The 24,524-nt window shown below is 35.6% G+C and overlaps 2 protein-coding genes and 1 non-coding gene across 3 annotated transcripts; 2 read left to right on the forward strand and 1 right to left on the reverse strand.

Moving 5' to 3' along the window:
• Positions 1 to 196: 196 nt before the first annotated feature.
• Positions 197 to 11,093, forward strand: LOC139140562 (homologous-pairing protein 2 homolog). The gene is made up of 8 exons (XM_070709901.1): positions 197 to 344; positions 7,277 to 7,371; positions 8,112 to 8,201; positions 8,395 to 8,506; positions 8,785 to 8,855; positions 9,286 to 9,414; positions 9,899 to 9,958; positions 10,762 to 11,093. The coding sequence occupies exons 1-8, from the start codon at positions 320 to 322 to the stop codon at positions 10,816 to 10,818; spliced, it is 639 nt and encodes a 212-aa protein (XP_070566002.1). The 5' UTR covers positions 197 to 319; the 3' UTR covers positions 10,819 to 11,093.
• Positions 11,094 to 13,279: 2,186 nt separating this feature from the next.
• LOC139140546 (uncharacterized) lies at positions 13,280 to 23,445 on the forward strand. The gene is made up of 11 exons (XM_070709881.1): positions 13,280 to 13,376; positions 13,853 to 13,955; positions 14,399 to 14,513; positions 15,015 to 15,116; positions 15,757 to 15,821; positions 16,405 to 16,509; positions 17,132 to 17,328; positions 18,796 to 18,970; positions 19,904 to 20,046; positions 20,487 to 20,655; positions 21,290 to 23,445. The coding sequence occupies exons 1-11, from the start codon at positions 13,336 to 13,338 to the stop codon at positions 21,359 to 21,361; spliced, it is 1,287 nt and encodes a 428-aa protein (XP_070565982.1). The 5' UTR covers positions 13,280 to 13,335; the 3' UTR covers positions 21,362 to 23,445.
• A 903-nt stretch (positions 23,446 to 24,348) lies between these two features.
• Trnam-cau (transfer RNA methionine (anticodon CAU)) lies at positions 24,349 to 24,421 on the reverse strand. Its single transcript has one exon. It is a non-coding gene; the product is annotated as a tRNA-Met (tRNA).
• Positions 24,422 to 24,524: the final 103 nt, after the last annotated feature.

Below are 24,524 nucleotides of genomic sequence, written 5' to 3' on the forward strand. Positions count from 1 at the left end.
ACCTGTTTCGATTTCCCTTGAAAACGAAAGTACGATCACCGAAAGATGCGTAGATGTCGAAGACGGCCATGATGTAAATACAGGTATTGTGGGTAGGACTTGTTTATGGCCAATCGAAAACGTCGGAACTCAGACCGGTAGACAAGACTAACCAATTACATTTCGTCTCTCATTTCATTCTATTTATGGCGGGGAGTTTCAAGATGGCTGATGTCGGAAGTAAACAGCGCTAAATGAAAAGTCCACAAATGATCTGGGAAAACAGTTATGTATTTGTCATCGTAATCCTTCTGACGAACGCATCCCAAATTGTTACAGTATGAGTAAATCAAAAGACGCAGGAGGTAAGTATTTGTCCCACGAGGTATCGCATACAGGCGACTTGCTTACTCGTCGGGACGTCGCGAGCACCACAAGTAGCTGGTTGCATCACTTGGGCTCCGCGAAGTCGAGCTCCTTTTGGCGTCTCAGTCAATCACGGTTTTTGGAGGGACATTGGGTCATTTTGGGGGTAGCAGCGCATGGTTAATCATAGACAGTATCACTATGGAGTTGTTACCTCTATTCTATGGTATCAAGAGTATTGAATGTATGGATCGTATATATGAATTAGGGGAGCACCTTTGATTTAGGTTGGGGGGGGGGGACTGAAAGAAATGGGTATGGCACATTGGCAGCAATTTTTTTCCTCTGCCACTGTGGCAACATTTTTTTTCTATTGTCCGTTCTGCATCAACAATTTTTCCTCTTGTGGTAGAAATGCAAATTTTTTTCATGATTACCATTTTTTTAATGTGCGGTTCTTTTCATGTCACTGATTAGCAACTGCATATCTAAAAATAATGAGTAGTATTCTCTGCGAGCGCAGGACAGATGACATTGAATTAGAGATGGTGTAATGAGCAAGACCATAGAAACATCTCTATTTAAGTTTTGATCCTGACAATGTTTATTGCAACATAAACCATGAAATGTGTTTGCCAGGATGTAGCATACAACAAAAGCCTTTTATGAAACGAGTTTTGACTTAACTTTTGTTGTGTGTTTATATTACAAATACTGGCAAAAAGACATTGGACTTCCTCATGTATTTTGAAAATGTTAGTGGCACACCACCAGAGAATGTGAGAGTCAGATTTCCCAAATTTTGTGACAATTTTTTTCTTCGGTATGATCATTTTTTTTTTCTCAAGACAGTACTGGATCATTTTTTCCTTCTGCTTCACCTGCTGTCAATTTTTTCAAGAAATCCTCTGGCGCCCCCCTGAATCAAATGGTTCTTCCCTAAATAGTAATAATCACTGTTGTCAGGTGTTTTGTCAACTGTATAATCCAGTCACAAAAGACAAGTACACAAGAGGAAACCATAAAAAAAATGAAACATGAAAAGAAACTCCTACAAACAGCATTGTCAGATGCAAAAAGGGAAAATAAGAGACAGAGAGAAAAATGTGATCAATTAAAACATGCCAATCAGGATTTGTACAGTCAAGTTGAACTTCTGACACAAACACATGATGATGTAACGACAGCAGACATAAATACAAGAAAGTGTGGAGGTGTAAATGCACCATTTACTGATGATGTAAGACAGTGTGTTATGGAATTACAGGGTCAGCAAATAGGAAGCAACAAAATCAGTAAATGCATTGAATTGTTTCAAGGAATATTCATGGTGGTAATTTGACATTAGACGATCTTCCTAAAAAATCAGCTATCGCAAACATGGCGAGTGAGGCATATTACTTGGGCAAAAGACACATTGGAGAAGAAATATCTCACTGTAGAGCATTTGACATTCACACAGATGGTACAAGCAGAGACCAAAAGAAAATTCTAGATTATGAAATAAAGCTAGACTCAGGAAAAATAATGACACCAGTGTGCCCTCTAACTAACAGGATTACAGAAAACTTTTGAGTCAATTTGAAAATTTGCTAATTTTTCTTGAGTCACCATGTATTATTTCCTATTCATCTCAAAATTTTCTTGCGTCACAGAGAATTTTTTTGCGTCGTGGCGCATCATATTGGCTTAGAGGGCACACTGAATGACACTTGGGTATATTGACATTGCTGAAGAAACATCAGATTCAGTTCTACAAAGTACACAGCAGATGTTTCGAGAAATTGCCCAAATATCATGCCAAAGTGGTAATGTTGATGAAAAAGAAATGATGGAAAAGATGTTAATGAAGTTAACAAATACAATGTCTGATAGATGTAGCGTTATGAAGGCCTACAATGGAAAGCTAAACACCTGGAGAATGGATGTATTAAAGGAAGTAGAGGAAAGTAATGTATCATCCCGGCTAATTACTTCTACTGTAACGCTCACTTCCTTCTTGGAATCAGCCACAAGGTTGAATCTGTTCTGAAGACTTACCAGACTACTCTAGAGGATGTGTATGGCAAATTGGGTCGAGACGCATTACCCCAATTTCAACTTTGGCGCTGCACCGAGTCTCCTGTTATTCGACTCATAAGAACCGTCAGTGAATGTCTTGGCCCTCGTGGAGACCAGAAATCTGGATGTCGACAAGACTGGCTGGCTTACCTTGATATGAAAGGTTCCAAATCACACATTATAAGCTTTCGAGGGAATCGTTTCAACAACATCTTCATAGGTGCAGCAGCTGCTCTCTTCCATTGTCAAGATATTGTGGAATTCTTCACCTGTTACAAGAAACCATCAAATAAATTACATGAATCCATTCTCGCAGATTGCCAAAGTCAACCACTTATTGCAGCTGTTCGAGCGCTAGCCATATTTGGTCATAGAGTCACGACACCATACTGGCATCTGATCAACAGCAGCTGCCATATACTTGACCTATACAAGTTTTTCCAACCAATGGCACACAAGTTATCATCATGGTCTTCTGATGCAACACCATTATTGCATCATGATGTGGAGCCATTGTTTGGGAAAACTTATCAGCCAAACATACCAGCATTGTATGAGCAGCTATACAAGCCTGAGTCAAACACCAGTATGGAGACCATTGCGAAAGAAGTTCTGGAAATGGTCTGTTTGGGCTCGAGCATCGTAACACGACGTCAATTGAAGGAATACATGGAGGACGGCCAGTATGGAAGCAAAACCTCTGATGATATGAAATCACTGACAAAACACACAGAAAAGACAAACTTACTTGGAGAGCATGACTTTGGTGACTGGGATTACAGTAAACACCAGAAACCGAATGCGACAATATTCCATCATAGCAGTACAGTCATGATGAAGAAAAACAAGACATTTGAATGGATAGATGGAAAGCAGCCAGACGAAAAACAAAAAATAATGGCTGAGGCACGCTCAAATGGGCCACATATGAGGGACAATTTCCACAAGCATTCTAAGGCAGTTATGGAAAAACAGAAGGAGATACTTATGAGAAGTGTACAAAGGAGGAAGGAAACAGAAGCAAAACATACAGGAGAAACAGAAGTTAATCAACAAAGTTCACAGCCATGGTGGACCTGTTCAAAATATGGAAGAGATTAATACAATACTGGAGATGAAATCAAGTTCTCAACAACAGGCCATCTTGCTTGATGAAATAAAGTTCAACCAGAAAGTATTAGGAGTGAAAGCACCAAAAATCTTGTTCCAAGCAACCCACAACAAGAGAAAGAGAACAAACGATGAGCTGAAGAGTGGCCTTCTTGAGATATTGAAGATAAAGTCCCAGCCCACCATAGAAATACAGCAAGCAATACCAAGAATTGGAATGCATGACCCAATAAGAAAACAACAAGTTCAACACATCAAGGACTCCCTTCACATGGAACTTACCAAAATTACTGTCACCAATGCCACAGCCACTAATGCAGACAATACTGATACATTAACAACAGCATCACCACCACCAAGAATGACATTACCAGTGGTAACAACAAACAAAACAACATCAACAGTAACAATTACATCATCATCAACAACAACATCTGCAGCAAAAACAACGTTAACAACAACAACAACAACAACAACAACGATTTCAACATCCACACCAGTATCAACAACAGACATTTCAACAAGTACTGGAGATGAGAACATACCAGCAGAAGATACAACATTTAATTTACATTACAGAAAGGGTGACTGGGTTGCTGTCGCATATGAAGATGGATGGTACCCCGGAGAGGTGGTGGAGTTGAGTGCTAAGGACAATCTTGTGATTGTTAAGTTCCTGAGGCATAGTGGCAAAAATTTTGCCTGGCCAAGCACCGCAGACACTGCTCCTGTGAATACCTGCTTTATTTTTTTTTCAAACTTTCTCCTCGAACCCACTGGTGGTGGGCGAGCATGGCACATTCCACAAAGGGATAAAATACAGCATAAATATAAAGAATATGCTAGGAAATACTTCAAACATTAGAAATCTTATACAGCTCCATTTATTCCTGATTTACAAGGATAGAATTACAAAAAACTTCAATGTATAGTATTATTGATACTTACCTGAAGAGCTGGACATGCCGAACTGTAAACTGTTCCTGTCTTCTGTTCTGAAATTTGATGAAAATGTGTCTCAAGTATACTATGCTTGACTGAAAGAACTCAAGTACATTGCAATATGTATTTAAATGAACACATCACACGGATAATAACTACATGAAGTGTTAGCCATTCTGCCTCCAGTATATAACCTGAGGGTTCATCTACAACCACAACAAAGTTAAATGTATTGAACAGTGATTATACTCAACGTGTACTTACCTGAAAATGCTGCGATGACAAAATGTGAGTTCATCCTGTCTTTGTTCCAGTCTTCAGTTTCAGAATTACTCTGATCAAGTCAGTCTGATTAAAATCCAATGTAGTGATGGGTCGGTCTTTTACGCTATTGTATTACGGTCTTTTTTTCTGCAGTCCTGAGGAGAGGACAGCAGAAAAAAAAGACAGTAATACAACAGCATAAAAGACCGACCCATCACTGCATTTGATTTTAATCAGATTGTGATCAGTTTGACTTTGATCAACCAACCGCTTTGCAAGTTTCTTTGGTCCATTAACTAAAACCATTTCATCAACAGTTTAAAATTCCAACTTTGAATGTTTCCGAAAACTAAAAAAATGAACTGAACAACAACTATCATTATAATAAGATTTAAATAACGCATTTTCTAGATGTACATCATTATCTTATTGGAGGTAATAAGTAACAAACAAATTGTTTCCATGGAAACACTTGCTGTAGTCAGTTTTTGCTATATTTAAACTATAGTAGATGTGAACTTCATAAACTTCAAAATGTGTTGTTAAATTTTCATAGCCTGTGGTAAACTAAAAATGTATGCACCTGTACCTGCCACATGTACAGTACATACAGTGTACTGCATATGTGCGGCTTTATCGAAAACCACAAATTTGCATAAAATGGGATTTTCTGTCATATTTTGAGGTCATTTAGAGAAGTTTTGTGACATAATTTCCATGGGTACTTGTAACAGGGACTTTTTCTATACAAATGACTCAGAAAAGATGGTTTGACACTATTAAATACTTGCTCAGGCTTTGTGTATACATTGAAACTTTTCATTTTTATCATGAAAAGGGAACATCATTTTTAGTACAAAAGTGACATTTTAGGTCAAAATTATGGTGATCCTGGAAGTAACTTTACCATGTTTATATTTGAAACTGGTAGAAAAGTTGTTTTTCTTTACTGACACACTTTGGTTGCACTTTTTAAGTGTCAAGTTTCTGTAGTGAAATTTGCTGAACATAGGTACTTTTCATATTTCACCCTATTCTCGGTGTGCAACAAAGGTTCATTTTGCAGTAAAGTCAAACTTTACACAACACAGCTGACAATATACATTACTCTTTCCACATGAAATTTACTTTTTTAAATACAAATACAATAATACTGCAAAGAGATTAACAATGATTTGTATATCAACGCATAATTTTGCATCAGAATGACCATAAATCTGCTAAAATTTGTATTTTTCAGCCATTTTATCAATTTTCCATTTCACAAATTGCAAAAATTGCAATATTTGAGAATGTTGAACTCAACGAGTACATTTCCTTAGGTCACATATTAAATTATTTTGTGAAAAGAAGTAAATTTTAAACATTTTTAGCATCATATTCTTTACAAGGTCATGTATTTTGGCGAAAAGATGCATGATAAAAAAATGTAATTGCATCAATTTTAACTTTTTCCCTATACTGTCAACCTTAGCCGCGAGGTTTTGCATACACAAAAATCTTTATAACTTTTGAATGACTCAACCAATTTTAACCAAATAAAAAGCATTTTCCATCATTTTCCAAGGACTCTTTGAAAATTGCATTAAAAAAGCAATTTTGTGAGTTTAAAATTTTCACTTGGAATACCTAGTTTGAGATATGAGAATTCATGCAAGCATAATGAGGCAGCAGGCTAAGAGTGTCAGTCTTGGATCATTGAGGTGGCAAACAGACTACGTCTAATCCATGCATGGATTCACTAAAGCCTTGCGATTAAACTTTTAGTGGGGGACTATCAGTGAATAGCGCAGTATTTACCATCGTCATTTTCTGGAAGTTTTCTTGAAAGACTTGGAATGAGAAGTCATTCTGAAAAAAACATCTTCAAAAAGTTGTCACCATACTAGATTTCAAGATATATAGAGGCAAGATTATCAATACTGCACAAAAGAACCGTCTGAAAAAATGAAATTTTGGCTTAACAGTTGCTCTCAGTGGTTTTGCATAGTCCCACAGTTGGGAGACTGAGGCTATTGATAAATATGGTATGCCATATGGTATGTCATTATATGTGCCTTCATTTGCAACATACATTTTGTTGTCATACAATCTGAAAGTCATTTGTTAAGGAATATTTCAGTGCTCTGTCTTGCAGAAATTTGGAATGCATGGCTTCTGTCTGAATCTGCTGCCTACAGTTGTATTTGTAAAGGTAGACAAAAAACCTAGTTTCTTGACTTGTAGGTTCACACAGCATAGCTCCAACACCTTGCAATAGGAAGATGTGAGCATGTGTGTTCACACCAGCATGTCAGTATAGGCTTCATTCTGAGAAGAGATATTTTCATCTTCAACAAGAGCTTTTAAAATTGCATTTTTAGTCATATTTAGGAATCATATCACGTAATTTCTATACTACCATATTCTTGAAATCATAGAAAATCTTGAACTTAAAAATAATGTCCTTCTTGACCTTTAATGCAAGAACACGGCAAAATAAGGAACAAGATCAAAATCGTACAAGTGGAAATCTTTTTATAGGAGTAATAAACAAGTCCCTTTTTTCTTACAGCTGCGAAAGCAATATTGAATTACCTGAACACTCAGAACAGACCATACAGTGCTGTGGATATCTTTAGTAACCTTCATAAGGAATTTGGAAAAACAGTAAGTGCAACAATTTCCTTATATGTCTTTTTGCAGTAATTTAATATTTCTGATAAAAAATTACTCGATTTTCAACCATACAATGACATATATTCAAAAGTCACAAGTAAAATAAAAAAAGATTAAAATAAAAACCTATAAAAGATCATGGGAATTTTGGCTTTGGGATTGAGACAGGAACCTCACTTTGATCGTCAGTTACCTTATTTTATACAACACTTACCCAATGTTATCCGATGTAAATATGACATTTTAATGATAATTTTACAAATATTTGTGATATTGGAAGAGCCTTTTACATGTAAGAATAACATGTATTCTTGTGGCATATCCTTTTATACCTGTTGACCAAGGTCCTGCTGTAAAATTCACTAATTTTGTTTTGATATGTCATGAAGCAAATCTTCTACATGATAGGACCAAATAAGGTATTTAACCCTTTGAGTGCTGTAATTTTTCCCACCAAAATTTTAGTGCAACATTTTACCAATTTTTGTGAATTTTCCTATAATTTTTCTGATAATTTTGGACCATACAGACATCACATTTCATTGGTTACAGTTTTCATCTAAATTTTGGCAAAAATCTGAAAAAAACTGACTGGAATGCATTTTATAAAGGCAACAAAAATTGACTTTGGCGCTCAAAGGTGCTATCGCTGCATTCAAACTGAAAGTATACAATTATTATTCTATGAGTTTACTCAAGGCAAAATATTAATATTTCAATCATATTTGCAGGTTGTTGTCCGAGTGTTGGAAGATTTAGCAAAAGATGGTAAAATAAAAGAGAAAGTCTATGGAAAACAGAAGGTGTATGCTCCAGACCAGGTGAGACTTATTTGCAGCATTACAATGATTATTTCTAAATGTTATTATATGGATATGAGGCAGTTGTACTGCACATTCCAAAAAAATAAACCTTCCATGAAAGACATACTGATTTTTGATGTCTTACCTCTTATTCAAAGTCAGTACTTCACTATAATATTGAAATGCTGTGTTTTCATCCTCTAACATACAGAGCCAGTTTCCAACAGTCGATGAGAAAGAATTGAAATCCATGGAAGAAAAGATCAGACAGCTGAATGGAAAACTTCAACAATCGCAGTCTGATTGTAGGAAATATGACAGTGGTAAGTAGGTGAAGCATTTGTGAAGTAATGTTGTGTATTCAGGATTCATAAATGACAATTGCTTCATATTTTGTGTTCAAGGTTTGAGTCAAGTTGTAATTATTGACTCTGTCCAAATTTTCATGTTTCATCGAAAAAACTGAAGGAGTAAATTTCAGTGAATGTATTCACAAAGGCAGACAGCATTGCTCAGTGATATAGCTGTGTAGAAGTGGCAGTGAAAACGGTTATGGAGATGAGACAGAAAGTGATGATTATTGATCATGTTGCTATTGCAGAGTTGCATGCTTTGAACAGTGCCATGACAACAGAGGAAGCAAAGACCAAACTTGCTCAGGTGTCAAAGGAGGTAAGAGCTGTTTCTATCATTGATATGCCAAAACAAACATCTGTACAAGACTCTTTGACAAGACTCTTTGGAGATGAATCATACTGGAATAGTGAAATTATTGGTAATTAATAACAACTTAGGCTTCCGGTACAATTAAAGCTGTAAGAGCCATATCAAGGGATAAGCTGCAGTAACACAGACAGGTATTAAAAGGAGAAATTTGTTGGAATTTCTGTCTGCAGCTGCTAATGTTACAACCTCGATTGCTCATTCTAGAAAAAACTGCTTCCTATACATGTGGAATCAGTAATGACTGACAATTGTCTTGCCTCGGAGTCACTCATTAATTTGAGTTGACTTATTGAATTAGCTCTGCTGTAATTCATTTACTTGTATTTTATTGGTAATGTTTATCAGCTTTCAATTTATTTCATGTATTACATTTCAGTGTACGCAATATCAAGAAAGAATTGATAAACTGAAGTCAGCTGACAATCATGTGTCTCCTGAAGAAAAAGACAAAATTTACAAAGAGCACAAAGTGTATGTCAAAGAATGGAGGAAGCGCAAAAGAATGGTAAAGTAAAACCTGAACATGAATAATATTGGATCATGTACATTTCACTTGTTTTGTAACATATATGTCCTGTAAGTTCACGTTACGTGTGGTTACTATAGGCAACATCAGTTTCCAAATTATTATTCTGCATGTGTCTACATCATCTGCATATGTAATGTTTTAAAATTTAAAGAAAGTGACTGTATTCTCAGGCAAGATGTCTTCAATATGTGACTTATCTGGACATGATTACTCATTTCCAATAGAGGAAGTTGACAAATGTATGTTGATTGTATTATTGGCTGCATTTATGAACAGATCAACAGATGGTAGTAATATACTATTGTTGTTGTCAGATTTATTTCTTTGAACCATCATGTATCATGTTATCAAATTTTTCTCGTGGATGGTAACTCATTTTATGTGCAATATAACAAGGTGAGAATGAAGTCCATTTCAGGCGAAAATTTTCAAACTTCTATCGTTTACTTTATCTTATCAGGCCACTGACATCACAAATGCAATTCTGGAAGGGTATCCCAAAACCAAGAAAATGTTGTTTGTAAGTAGTGATTTTTGTCATAAAACAGTGTGTAGTGCAACATTATCACATTTATCTACACACACACACATTCTAGTTTTCTGACCTGTACCTCACAAACAGATATCCAGTAAAGAAATTACTCTCTCATACTTTCTGAAAATTTTTGTAAGATTACTCTTTGTGGTCACTTGTGAATGAAGCATGACAATCTCAGCAACGTCTCTATCTTCACTATTTTAGTTTTTATGGCAGTTGATGAGACATAAATTTCTACCGATTTTTTTTACAATACCATGATTCTCACCATGGAATAGTGATACACAAATTTATTTCATCTTGTGGTCCGTATAAATGAAGTGCATGGGAAAAACTAGGTTACATTAATATGCAAATGGTCAGTGCATGCATACGTAGACTAAGCCATGCTCTGGAATGATGTAGTAGTGTGTCTGCTTTGCCAGCTGTGACATGGAGAGGTGACTGATGTATCACCATCAATAACACATTATGTCAGATAAAAATGTACAATAACAACTGCAAACCAAAGCAGCATCAATAAACTATAGCAACAAAAAAATCAACTAATGTTGAAGCGGGCTAGAGCTCTTCTTTAGTAAATTGGCTACTCAATATTCAAATCTCTCCCAGAACTGTAGCTCCTTCATCCAATTTTATTTAAAAGACAACTTGCTGACTTTTTAAAGTTTTTACGACATTTTTTGTGCAGAATAAATCAAACTCTTTTTGTGGACAGTAATTCAATGTTAATAAAGCATTATTATTATCATATCAACCCTATTTTTATCTCATATTTACCACAGGAAGACATCGGCATTGAGACAGACGAAGAATACAGCGTTGCACCACCAAATATTTAGTTCCGCTGGAAACAAAAGCTTGTTTCATCACTGACAGTCCTTTGCCTTCTGTCAATGGTTTCATCAAAGTATAACCAGAAAAAGTGATGAAACACCCATAGCAGCAGCAATTTACATTCATTAGTATTTTCATTTTGATTTCAATTTGTGTCATATACATCTGTGAGATTTGATATCGTGTTCTTTTTTCATTGAGATAGTATTGGAATTTTAAAACCATTACTATCAGCAGACTTTTATTAAACTGAAAATAAATATTAAGTGTACTTGGCTGATATCTTGTTTTAATTTACTGCTTACCTTCCCTGGAATTTTGTCAACTTTTGTACGCCAATCAGTGACTTTTGAACAGGTTAAAAAAATTTCTGTATTTTTTCTACGACATATATTCAAAACTTTTGCAGCAAATAAATAATAAGACAATTACATACAATGAATGAGAATCAAATAGGAATACAATAGACTCTTTCTACCAAGTCACAAATATACCGTGGTGCCATGCCATTGGAGGCCTTAAATACCTGCGGAATAATTTTGAAATCAATCTTGGCGGCCTTTACTTGAAGCCAATGTAGTTGAATAATTGAGTCACTCACACTATCATACTTTCTCAGATGCATCACCACTCCCACTACATTATTCTTAGTACCGGTACATTATTTATTAAACACTTCATGCACTTGATTCAACATGCCATGATAGGATTGGACTGGAGAAGTCTATGTGGGAGAGCGAACAAGAATTTCAGTAGTGTTTTGGTAATTTTTAACAGCGGTGATTGCGATTTCAGGTTTGTTACTAAATATGGCTGCACGTGCCAAAGCTGCCCAACATTCAAACAAATTTTGTTACTGCATGCGCGGCTGTTGTTGCAGCTTCTGGTCTGAGCCATAAATTCATATGAATTAGTATGACTTCTAGTATGCATTGTAACACTGGCAGGTTTTATTTTTTGTTCTTGAGGAAAATGCAGACAAATATATATTTATGCATATTAATGACAGAAAAGTGACGCCGTTTGCAATCAGCGCTACTCCAAATATTGGTAAATTTAAGACAATTTGTTTCCATAGTGCCTAAATTTACACACTGACCCCCAATTTTTATTCTTCATTTGAAAGTGAATGATTGAAAATTTCCTTCAGCAAAGTTTGAGCAAAAGCTCTTTCAATTTCAAGATGCATACTGTATACGGTATAACTGTACATATACTGATCATTCAGTACTACAAGTATGTACCATTCTGTAGAAAATTTAACTTGTAATTTCTATCTGCATGTCCATGATATCCTTCCTATATATTGTATAACAAATAGATTACCCATGAAAAATTACATGGATCACGTTCGCGAGGATCTAGGACACAGGCGTTCTGTTTTGTGGGCAGTTTGTAAAAGTGCTACGTTTTATGCTACGTTTCGACGTTCTGTTCCGTAGCCTTACGGAAGACAACGTCGGAACGTAGCGTAAACTGCACTTTTACAAACTACCCACAAAACAGAACGCCTGTGATCTAGGAGTTCTGGATGAGCGCGCCGCTTATCTACAATAGCGCCCCCAACGTTTGGGGCTATGTAAGGCAGGACGATGCTGAAGTTAGACACGGTTTCGGATTCGGTTTCGGATTCAGTTTCGGATTCGGTTTCGGATTCGAGAGACTGAAATAAATTTTATATTTTCAGCCAATTGTTACACTGTGGAATACTGGATTTTCCTTACTTTCCCTGGACTTTTTTTCAGCTAAAATAATATCTAATCACACTAGACAAAGTGAAAATAAGATCACAATAAAACAATGCATATATTTGATGGCATAAATTGTGTGCATATATTCACAAGTAAAATGGTTAAAAAATAGAAATTACAGAAAGCTTCAAAGCACTCTAATTTAAAATTTAAAGGAAGTGTCGAGCAAGGAAAACAATATTTACAAAAACATACTTTAATCATTTTATATGTCACAATGTGTGTCACATGGTGTAATGTTAGTATGTTGTATTAATTTGATGTTTTGATTGATGTTGTTTTACATAATATGTTGCGTAATAAAGACAGCATTGAATGCATTTCTTTGAATTGTGCGTAGTACTGTTAGCTTGAATAGTCTGAACTGCATAATGCCCATAATTGAGATGGACTGCTCATAATTTGTAACTTTTGACTGATTTTTCAGCAGTTTTGTCTTGTGTAGTCATGCATTACAGTTCCTTGCTCTACTGCCTAAAGTGTTATGATTTTTTAAACTTTATAAATTATGATTATATATGAAACATTTATGTCATGAAATACATGCTACATTTATGTGATAAAATACATGCTATTTGTGCAGTAATTTCATCTAGTTAAAATATCTCCTTGTGTATCAGTAGTTATTACATTCTTCGAAAAAATAATAACATAAGCTGGAAATATAAAACTATTCTCAGTTATTCGAATCCGAAACCGAATCCGAAACCGAATCCGAATCCGAAACTGAGTCCAACTTCAGCATCGTAAGGCAGGGCGGGTATTTTGAAAATGGCTGACGTGGAGAAGGACGATCTTGAGGAAACACGGAGGTAGGTTTGAGATGGCAGAGCCGAATTTAGATAAACTGATATCAGATGGTTGTATATAGGAACTTAGGTTTTCTTGCTGATCTTCTAAGGCCAGTCTTTGGCGAGGTAGCCATGTAACAACTGCCCGAATTGTCCAGGAACGAATATTTTATTTATTTATTTATTAGCCGTGTTCACAATAATGACATTGGCTCAGAAAGAAAGAGAGAAGGGGAAGAAAATGTATAACACTGAAAAGTTTTCAGATTCACTTCATTCACATTAGCTCAAAAGTGATTAAACTTTCTGTCTGAAAATCTATGAAAATCTATGAATATGTGAGTCTTGACAACAGGCAAAACAAAGCTGCCGTTCCGGGTTCCCTGGCCCTGAAGCAGTGAAGGATCGTTTTTAACTCTTCTAAATCTCCAGTTAGAATGATCAATCGCAAGTCTTCTACGTTCAATAGTAAGATTCAATTTCTTTCATATGTATAGAGTTCTTGATGAGTTGAAAAAAAGGAAACGCATCTTGCTGGAAAGCAAAGACCAGCTTTCTGAAGATGATGTCATGCTGAAGTCAGAACTCTTGCAGTCAAAGGTACGAAACTTCAAACCAATCTCGGTCGATTGATAAGCAAGAGATAGCGTTAATGCATGAAACATTTTATTGCTCTTGAACTTCAAAGCTTTTTTCGTTCTACTTTTGTTCCGTATGACTTTTTATCGTTTAGTTTGAGTGTTTTTTATCGGCGAGTTTATGAAAATGTCGTTAACCATCGCCTCTCTAGACAAGAGAATGCCATTCATAGCCCACTGGTTTTGAATGAAGGAAAAATGGATGAATCAAATCAGAGAACATTAATCTTTTGTTACTGGTAACTTGGCAATCATAATTTATCCACCTTACCCTTAACTTTTTTCTGAAATAATATGAATTTACAATTTTTGGTTTCCTTTACTGAGTGCAATGTCAAGAAAAAGTCCCTGACTAAGCCCTTAGTCTCCTCAACTAACTCTCGATTCTTTTATTTATTTTGCCAGGGTGAATTTCACAAATTGAAAATCAGATACAAACAGCTGCAGAGTAAAGCTAAATTTTGGGAAGTCATCGAGTCAGGTACAAAGGAAAACGATTGGCCATCTCCATCTGCCATAGGTAAGTGTTGCTAAATAATTAATAAAAATAGTAGGATTAGGATGTTCATATATACTAGTACTGTATTACAACAACTTTTACAAATTTGAAAAATGTGAGACTTTTCCATAATAATTATACAAATTTCAAGAAAAACCAATCACCACAATTAACCCTTTTCCTGCCAGACAGTATCACTTCCCCATCAGCCAAGTCAATTAAAAAAAGCGGAATTGAGCCAAAACATGACGTATGTTCACTCACTTTGCTTGGTCTTATATAGCATCTTTAGTCCATAAAAATCAAGTTTACAGTATTTATGTTTTCAACGGCCTTCAAAAGTTCAATATTATGTTAAAATACACCATATGGAATACGTTGTCTTTCACTAATTTTAACCATCTTGACCTGGTGATGAAATATTGACTTGGCAGGAAAAGGGTTATACTTGACTCTCTCCTGTTATTTGAATACCTTATCAGTCTACAAGGTTTATTTTTCTCTCATTTTATTTCACCACAGATAAGGAAATTAAAGCCACTAAGAGTAAGTTTGAAGGTGTTAAAGATGATATTGCCATGACAACAGAAGAGTTGGAGGAATTAACGCAAACAGCACAGACAGGTAATCTTTCATTGTGACAAGCAACAAAGGCATTGTAATGAAACATTCACTGCATCTTTTCAATTGTAAAACAAACTGTAACTTTACAGTAGAATACCTCTCACGGACAGATCTGTGGACTCTCAAATTTGTTCGATACTCTTCTAGTCTGTGGCTTGAGGTGGCTCATTCTAAAGTTCTTCGAGTAAGAACATTTTCAATCATCTTAATATTTCAACTATTGAAAATAATTTTTCTCTCCACAGAGTTAACACAGGGATGCAGCCATTTTGAATTTCAAATATCAATAAATGTTAGGTAGTTTGTTTCTGTAGTACAAAACTTTGCAAGGCGACCCCAAATTTTTATTCTTGATTTGACTAGAGAATGGTTGAAAGTTTCATTGAACAAAATTTGAGCAAAAAGTCTAAAACTTTAAGTCTTGCATTTCCAAACCATGTACTTCTGTAATTTCTTTGAATGAAGAGTACATTACCTCTCATATAAAGCTGAAAATCATCAGTCATATAAAGCTATCTTTTGGAATATTTAGAAAGTTCAATGCAAGAAGAAAGATGGAATAAATATATAGATGTGCATACGGCATTGATGGACTCATTGATGGGATTGCTCATTGTGTGGTGTATATTTGTATTAACAGCACAAGAGAAGCTTGAAGAAAGGTTACAACAATTTGAAGAGAAATTACAACAGATTCAGGAAAAGGTAAATTATACCTGATAATATACCCATGCTATTACATGGCTGTGTCTATAGGTCTGTAACAGTAGATTGGATGAGTTGACCATTAAGATATTGTTTGCGTTCCTTTTTTAAATTTTTCTGGACAAAGTTTTACCATGATTAACCCATTGAGTGCCAAAGTAAATTTTTGTCACCTGTGTAAAATATATCAATTTTTTTCAGATTTTGCAAAAAATTTTGATAAAAAAACAATAGCCATTGAAATGTGATGTCCATTTGGTCCAAAATTATCAAAAATATTACAGAAAAGTTCATAGAAATTGGTAAAATATTGCTCTAAAATTTCAGTGTGAAAAAAATTACAGCACTCAAAGGGTATATATAAACCACACAAAGTAACCTCCTGACTCAGATTACCGACACTGTTTACTGTTAATAACACATATTGTACATGTTAACTTTTGACAACTGCACAACAATAATGCCCCATTTGTCAAATATTGTCCGTCAATTCTTCTTTTAAACTGTACCAGTACATCATATTATATGATATGAGGCTGTTATTGACAATATGTGCTGCATTTCTACCACCCTGTTTTCTCAGAAAGCCAGATTCCAAGAGGTGAAAGCCAAGTATGAACACATCTATGGCAATGGCAAGAGCAAGGGGTTGTCTCCTGAAAACATTGATGCAGCACTTGAAAACCAGGTATTTGCAGTAATCTAAACCCTCCCCACTCCCTCCCAACAACCAAACTATTGATACTCATCATTAGAACACAAATGTACTTTAAAGATTATTCAATGACTCCAAAAACTCCAGGCTTTGTTACCTACTTTTAAAAACACATTACACAGAGTTCACTCTTACTTCTTCAATGAGAAAAAAATGAGTCAATTTGTCTAAGGTAATATGTGCGTAGAAAGTGAAAGACTTTAACTTTTGCGCAAACTTTCCTGAATGAAACATTAAAGCATTCTCTTACCAAACCAACAATAAAAATTGGGGTCACTGTGCAAACTTTGGAACTAGCAAAAAAAATTACCCAACATTTTGCAATATTTGAAATTTAAGATGGTAGCCGTTCCAGTGTTAACTTTGGCTTTTTGAAAAACTAAGCTGGTTAAAGTTTTTCTTTCTCCAAGAGCTTTAAAATGAGCCCCTCTAAGTGGTAGATCAGAAAAGAATTGTAGAAGTTTGAGAGTCCAACTATCTATCCCTGAGGCACATTCTACCTAAACAAGTTCTTGAAACATGGTTGAAACCAAAAAGTGGTGTTTAATTTGGAGAAGTCACATAGAAAGTGTGTATTTTCTTTTTTTGGTTTCAGAGAAAACAGCTTGATGCAGCAAACCAAGCCATAGCTCAGTGTGGAGTTGCTATGACCACGCTCAAAGTACAAATTGAAAGTCTGAAAGACGAGGATGAAGCCATCAAGCAGAGAGTGGAGGATGCCAGACTGGCACTGCAGAAACTACAACAGGAGAAGCAGGGAAAAGATGAAGAGGTGGCGGACAGAATTAAATGGTAAACGGTCACAAAAAGTAGCTTTAGATTTCAACTTCCTTATGTGAATATTTGAACCCTGTTTGGGTAAAGTGATGTCAAAGGTCAAGTGGATCAATGGTCCAAAGGGTTGAAGAGCTGGAGGAAAGCTAATTGTGTTAACTGATTTAAAAAGCCAATGGAATACCAAGGTGTGCAAGGTGGGAGTTTGATAGGTACACACATAGAACAATAGGTGTACCTTGTCAAAGAATATGCTGGAAATATGTAGAAAGCACCTTGGGGACAGATAATCTGACTCGCAAATTTCTACAATTCTTTTCTGATCTACCACTTGTGGGGGCTCATTTTAAGGCTCTTGAAGAAATCAAAACTTTCACCGTCTTTGTTTTTTCGAAAATCCAAAATTTTATTCTTACCCCATCGAGTTAACATGGGGATGGCGGCCATTTCGAATTTCAAATATCACTAAATGTTGAGTAATTTCTTTTTCTAGTTCCATACTTTGCACAGTGACCCCTGATTTTTATTGTTGCATTGGTAAGATAATGGTTGAAAGTTTCACTCAGGAGAGTTTGAGCAAAAGTTTAAGTCTTTCACTTTCAAGGCGCATACTACCTTAACTGTGTTTTTGTTGTTGGACATAGCATGACTCTGTTATTTATGTTGCAAGGGCCAGTAACTGTAATTTCTAATGATTTTTTTTTTACAGTTTCATTTCCTATGTCTATTGCAAGCTTTTGCAAAACATGTTGATTAGCTCACCAACACAATTCTGCCATAGACAGTAGCAGGGGAAGGGGGGGTCTCCCCTGTCTGTCTATGGTTTTACACATGTAAAAAGTAATGCAATTATTTAGGTTATCCGGATTCTAGTCCAGACCAGAATTCATTTCTCAACAATAACAATGCAGTGTATACTGGTACATGTCTGGGCTGTGTTTGCAAGTTGCATATGGTGTATCTCAACATGCTTTGGGTGTAGAACAAGAACGTGTAGTTGACACCACAAACAAAAATAGTCTAAAAATCACCAAAAGTTATAACAATGGGCCCTGTAATGATAATTTACTCAACTGTCAGTTTATTCTGTTGAAATTGTTGCTTATTATACAGAGAAAAGTTGAGCATCAGTTTATGTAATAAGTAGTGGAAAACCAAAATTTATTTCCAGATGTCTTAAGAAAGTGCCGATCATGATATGACTTTGCTAGAAGTATCCATTTCCGCACTGCAATTACAAACTGATGTTGCTAAGACAAATAACTATTCATTTGAAGCATCCTGATGAACCAGGAGAATGACTTCAATGTATACTGGTAATAACCTGAAATCACTCTATTGCATAGTCCATTAGCCCCTCGGTAAAAACTTTCTGAAAAAAAAAACAGTCACAATATTAACCAACTCAAACCAATCAACTACATACACCTATGTTATTCTGTATGAGACACTGAAATTTGCATCGTCACGTCCTCACCATTCCAGGTGTGAAGGCGTCTACAATCTGCTCAGTCACTCTGGGAGAATTACAAACCCCAAGGTTGAAGGTAAATGCATCTCTCTGGAAATCACACCATTGGCAAACCACTGTACCACGTTACTGGTTCAAATCCAATACAGAGAAGATACACACGGTCAGCTTGTAATGGATGATGTCAAGGTATGTATAAATCCCAGGCATAAAAGGCTATATTTGGCCTCTATGAAAAAGAATATGTCTCAGAGAATTTCTTTTCAGACTCTGACTTTTCTGATCCGTGGCTTGGGTGAACTCAATTTTGGAGCCTGTGGGTTTTTTAAGTGAAGATTTTGCTTATTTTGCTGAATGTAATTATCAAAAATGTAATTTACCCAAAGAGTATACACTATGCAGATATTTTGAATTTCAAATGTCAGTAATTTTAGGCAATATGTTTATTCTGATACCAAAATTTGCGTGATTATTAAAAGTATACTGTCACCTGTTCCAATTTTGCCACAGTCGCCATGGAAAGAGAAAATCTAATCAATCACAGATTTTAAGCGGGTGGCCGCTTTTTAAAAACAGCGCCCTCACATGGGCATTTTGAATACCAAGGAACACCCCTTTGATCATATATGGGCATACTGGTATTTAGATTATAGGTGACTGTACACCTTTAATAGACTGGAAAATCTGTCGCTCGAGGGCGCTCTCTATGCTCCCCCTCGAGAGGGAGTGTCCTTGAGAGACAGATCTTTCAATCAGTTATTAGAGAGAGAATGGTTTATTTCCTTGAGGGTTTTGTGAGAAAAAGTTTAAAACTTTTCAGTTTTAGGTGCATGCCATTTTCACCTTAACCACAGACATAAATTTGAAGTAGCTGCTCTTGATTCACTGCATAAAAGCTTCTGGTGGCCTCATTTTCACGGGTGAATTTTTGGTCCTATATTGGCTGGAAGTGAACAATCTAGGGTGATATATGTTGTACCAGATTAAGCATCAGAAAAATGTCGATGTCAAGAAGTAATTAAGTAACATGGTAAATGCTACTGGTAGTTTGATTTTTAAGTTTAATAGCATACAACCATAGTAGTGTCCTCTATTTACTTACCCCTTGTGTGACTTATCCAGGTGAACATTGATACCTTGGTGTTGGATGAAATAATCAAGATTGCCAAAGAAACAAATGACGTGGGCTTTGTACTCAATGAAATAATGCATCAGTATGACTGTCATGCTCCCATTCTTGGAGAGATAGAGGATCTCAGACAACGGTAAGGAGAATTGTGACAATTTCTAAAATGGAGGTTGTGCTTCTTACTCTATTGCGAATGTAACTTGATTTACCCATTCACTGTCATTGTTGTTCTAGAAACCCTGCATTCTTACTCTGGCTAATGCGTATTGCCTTACTTTTGATTTGGTAAGGTGTACCACGCTATAATTTAATTCACAGGTGATGACCTCATGCTTATATCTTACACTAAATTACCATTTGGAATAAACAGGAATTTTTTTCTATCAATTGTAAAGACACCATTGAAATCAATTATCCACATACAGCACCAGCTTATTGCATACAAATAATTTACTCCACCACAGAGTTTCCTTACCATCAACTTTGCTTTGCAAGTCAGAGTCATGCATTCTCACAAAGTCAATACCTCTTTCTCTGCCCTAATCTAACAAACTTTCATGTATCTTTTGGTTTCAGATATGCCATTGATTGGATAGACAATGAGAATGTAGTTCGGCTGATGTTGGCAGATGATGGCCATATTGTGTGTACACTGACTATTGACAAAGGCTACCCAGCTATCGGTGGTGTTACATTGAAAAATGTAACTGGAATAGGCAAAGATACACAGATAGGAAATCTCAAGGTAAATAACATACTTTTTATAATTTTTTTACCAGTAGGTATAAAGACTGGACTAAATTTTCCCAAAGGTGAATGCTATTGCAGGATTTTGTTTTGTAATTGCTCCAGATGAAATTAGCAGCAAGACTTTTCCTGTCTACTTTTACAGTAGTTCTATTCTGGAATAAAAAAAGGATGTGTGTTGTTCTACAGACTTAGAATGCCCAAGAGATCATGTGATGGCGATACAAACAAATCAATGTGTACAAATGCACATGGAAATGCATGTGTATGTGTGTGCTTCGCACATATGCTTTCGTTTGTACTGTGGTCTGTTCGAAATCGGGATTTACACTAACCTAATTGGTTGACTTTAAAGTTGTTCTTATGATGTGTGTTTTTGATACCAATTATGGAAAATTCCTTCATCTTATGTTGAACAGGAATCTTGATGTTGTGTTTATCAAAATATAGTTGTCTGATATATTATACAAGTCATACCTCACAATATTGCTTTACTGTAAGAAATGGGCTAACGGATAGAAATAATTTGCGTGTGTGTGTCAAAGTATCACTGTCAAGCAGTACTGACGATGTTTTCAAAACTGAAACAATAGCTGTTGAAATAGCTGTCCATCTGTCTTGGTTTTTTACAGCCATCAGTTTCAAATCCCAGTATCACAGATTGGATGCAGTATCTCCATGAAGAACTTGGTGACGTACACTGAATTTTTCCCGGATATTCTGAACAGTTTTGACACTTAAAGTTTTTTTTATTTGGTGGCATGAATCAAGCTTCTGGTCGACATCATACATCACTCGTCTCAGTACCTGGAGGAATACTAACCATGAATGTTGTGAAATTAAAATTGAAATACTTTTTTAGCCTCTCATGAACAACATCAAATTGTACTGTCCCACCTTTTATTGAAAAATATAATTCCACATCAGTGCCAGTATCCTTGTAATTTTTCTGTCGGTGTAAAGGCACCACTGATATGTGAATAAAGGACCTGATTTCACAGATATATTCAATTTCACTATGTTATGAAAGCCTATCATAGCGTGAGGTAATTTTTTTAGCCCCATATTTCTTATAATATTTTCATTAGTCTTCAAAGGAAATATTTGCTATGCAAGGCTTCTTTTTTTCGATTTTAAATGTGTAATTTGGAGTTAGAATAATTTCAGACTAACTACAGCCATTGTCTCAGTGTTTGTGGTGGATATTTATTCTTGTAAGAGAGAATTTCAGTGTACAAATGTTTTTTTTCATGATGCTTTAATTATCATCAGGTGTGAATTCAATCCTTTGCCAAAACAAAGTCTTTTATTAAACTATTTAAAGAATAGCTGCATTAATTTAGGATCTGTACCATTACTAATATAAAGCCAGAAAATTTTTTACGCGTACAGCTACATTATTAAGCTGAGCAATACAATGTACTTTATACTGCCTTAGTACCATAACACAGAAAATGTATGTCTTACAGCTCTATTAGCCGTAATTTTTATCATTTTTGTTCCTGTTTCTGTGTCATTTTCTGTTCCTATTTCTCTGTCTACTCCCAAATCCATGTTAAAGTGTCGGTCTTGAAGTTGTCAACACTGCCTGTAATCAACAACATGGAACATATTGTTGACAACTGAATTCTTTTCCAAACTAGAATTCCTTTGTTAGCAATAACACTGTTAAAGGTAGTTTGCGCCTCGAAAGTGAAAGACTTAGACTTTTGCTCAAACTTTCCTGAATGAAACTTTCAACCATTCTCTTACCAAATCAACAATAAAAATAGGAAAAAAATAAGGTTCAGCTTGCAAAGTTTGGAACTAGCGAAACAAATTACCCAACATTTTGCTATGTTTGAAATTCAAAATGGCTGCCATCCCTGTGTTTACTGTATGGAGGAAAAATTAAAGTTTTGATTTTTGAAAAACTAAGCCGATGAAAAGTTTTCTTACACCAAAAGCTTTAAAATGAACCCCCACAAGTGGTATGTCAGAAAAGAATTGTAAAAGTTTGAGGGTCCAAATTTGTGTCCCCGAGGCATGTTCTACCCTAAGTCTACACAATGCATTGTGTCTGTATGCTTAAATACTGTTCATTTCAACATACTCTAGAAAGGGAAATGACAATATGTGTTGGTTCAGTCGAACAAAAATAAGATCATGTTACAGCTATGTAACGACAGTATTCTGATGATGTCATGTATGCTGTCCATTGTACGAGTTGCGCCTAATCATGGTAGAACTCACGTGTATACTTGGCTAATTACAAATGGGTAGATTTTACAAATTCCAATGAAATCCAATATTGCTGGATCTGCAGTTTAGTTAATAGTATCGGTAGTATTGCAATCAATAGAAGAATTGTCACAATTCCACCATTTGATTAAACTGAAAAGAAACAGAATGAAGTTTTAAAACGCTGACAAATTAGTACCTAATTGTACCTAATTACATTTTTGTGCATGCCTCACGTTCATGGTATGTATATGTTAATTACATGGAATTGGTTGCATAAAGTTGCATAGGGTCCATTGCACCTCTGCTTGATTTTAAACATTGCTTAGAAGTCCTTATTGCAAGCACACTTCTGTCTATGTTAGTTGTATATGCAGCTTATGCTTACCATAGGATATCCTTTTGCATAACTTCAAAATTGTGCTTTATTCAAGTTGTCCTAGAAAATATAGCTAGCAGGTATCTTTACCAGAGTTTCACTTCAGGTCTCTGTAAAGAGCAGAAACAACTTTTAAGAACTTATTTTTGGAAATAAAATATAAATTAGTTATATATCAATATCAACTTTGCCAGTCAAGGGTGTGTTTCAGGCAGGGACCCTCCCTGAAGACTACAGTGTGCTGTCTTACCAAGTCGTACATGTCCAAATATCTGCCCATATATAATGTTTAAATAACCAGCAAAAATATATGAAATTTCATGCCTTAAAGATGAATGTTTGTCTTATGCCAAACTCTGAAGATAACACTTGTCACTCTAGTGATAATAGCCCTAGCTGGACAACAGAAGTCGTGGCAATGTTTTCAACAAATCAGACAGACACACATTTTCCAGATTTTTCCGGGATAAATTAACAGCATTAAGAACCTCATAGCAGTGGTCATTCAAAGTATGTTTAAGACAAAAACAGATATTGCATCTGATATACAATACTGTTTCAAAAACATTCATCATATTACACTTGTTTCCATGAGAGTAAGAAGGCTGAAACTGATATGATAAGAATATTATCACACTCATGTGATTGGTTTGACAAGTAGTTACAAAATTTCTGCTTCAATTGCAGGTGTTGCTTAAAATGCAATAGTCTACAAGATAGGATCACAACTCTTGATAAAAACAGCAGGCCGTGATGCTGAAATAGTACAGGATGTACACAGGCGTAGCACTCACATGATTGTGTGGCTACAATTTGATTTGCAACGCTCCTACTACCTCCATGACCAAACCAATTAAATACACAAGTGTACATCTAGCTAGATAGATTTCAGCGTTCTCCTGGTAAAATGGATATGTATATTACTGAGAAAAATTGCTTTGAAACTTCACTTTTGGAGTGAAAGAACTTTGCTGAAATGGGTAAAATCATAGGCCTTAGAGAAAAACGAGGGTTTGGGTACTGGTATTGGTGTTGCGAGATCTCTTTGTATCTCTAAGGTTATTTTTAAAATATAAGGAAAAAAAAACAAAGTGCCCCGTGTGAGGATCGAACTCACGACCTTCAGATTATGAGACTGACGCGCTGCCTACTGCGCTAACGAGGCGCACTTACTTCATTTCATGTTTACATAAGAGTAGAAGATAAAGCAGTTGTGAAGTTTTAATTTTAATCAAGGTAATTTGTCTGGTATTCATTGAGGTGGTCGA

Source organism: Ptychodera flava, chromosome 9 (genome assembly GCF_041260155.1).
Source record: "Ptychodera flava strain L36383 chromosome 9, AS_Pfla_20210202, whole genome shotgun sequence".
NCBI classification, from domain to species: domain Eukaryota; kingdom Metazoa; phylum Hemichordata; class Enteropneusta; family Ptychoderidae; genus Ptychodera; species Ptychodera flava.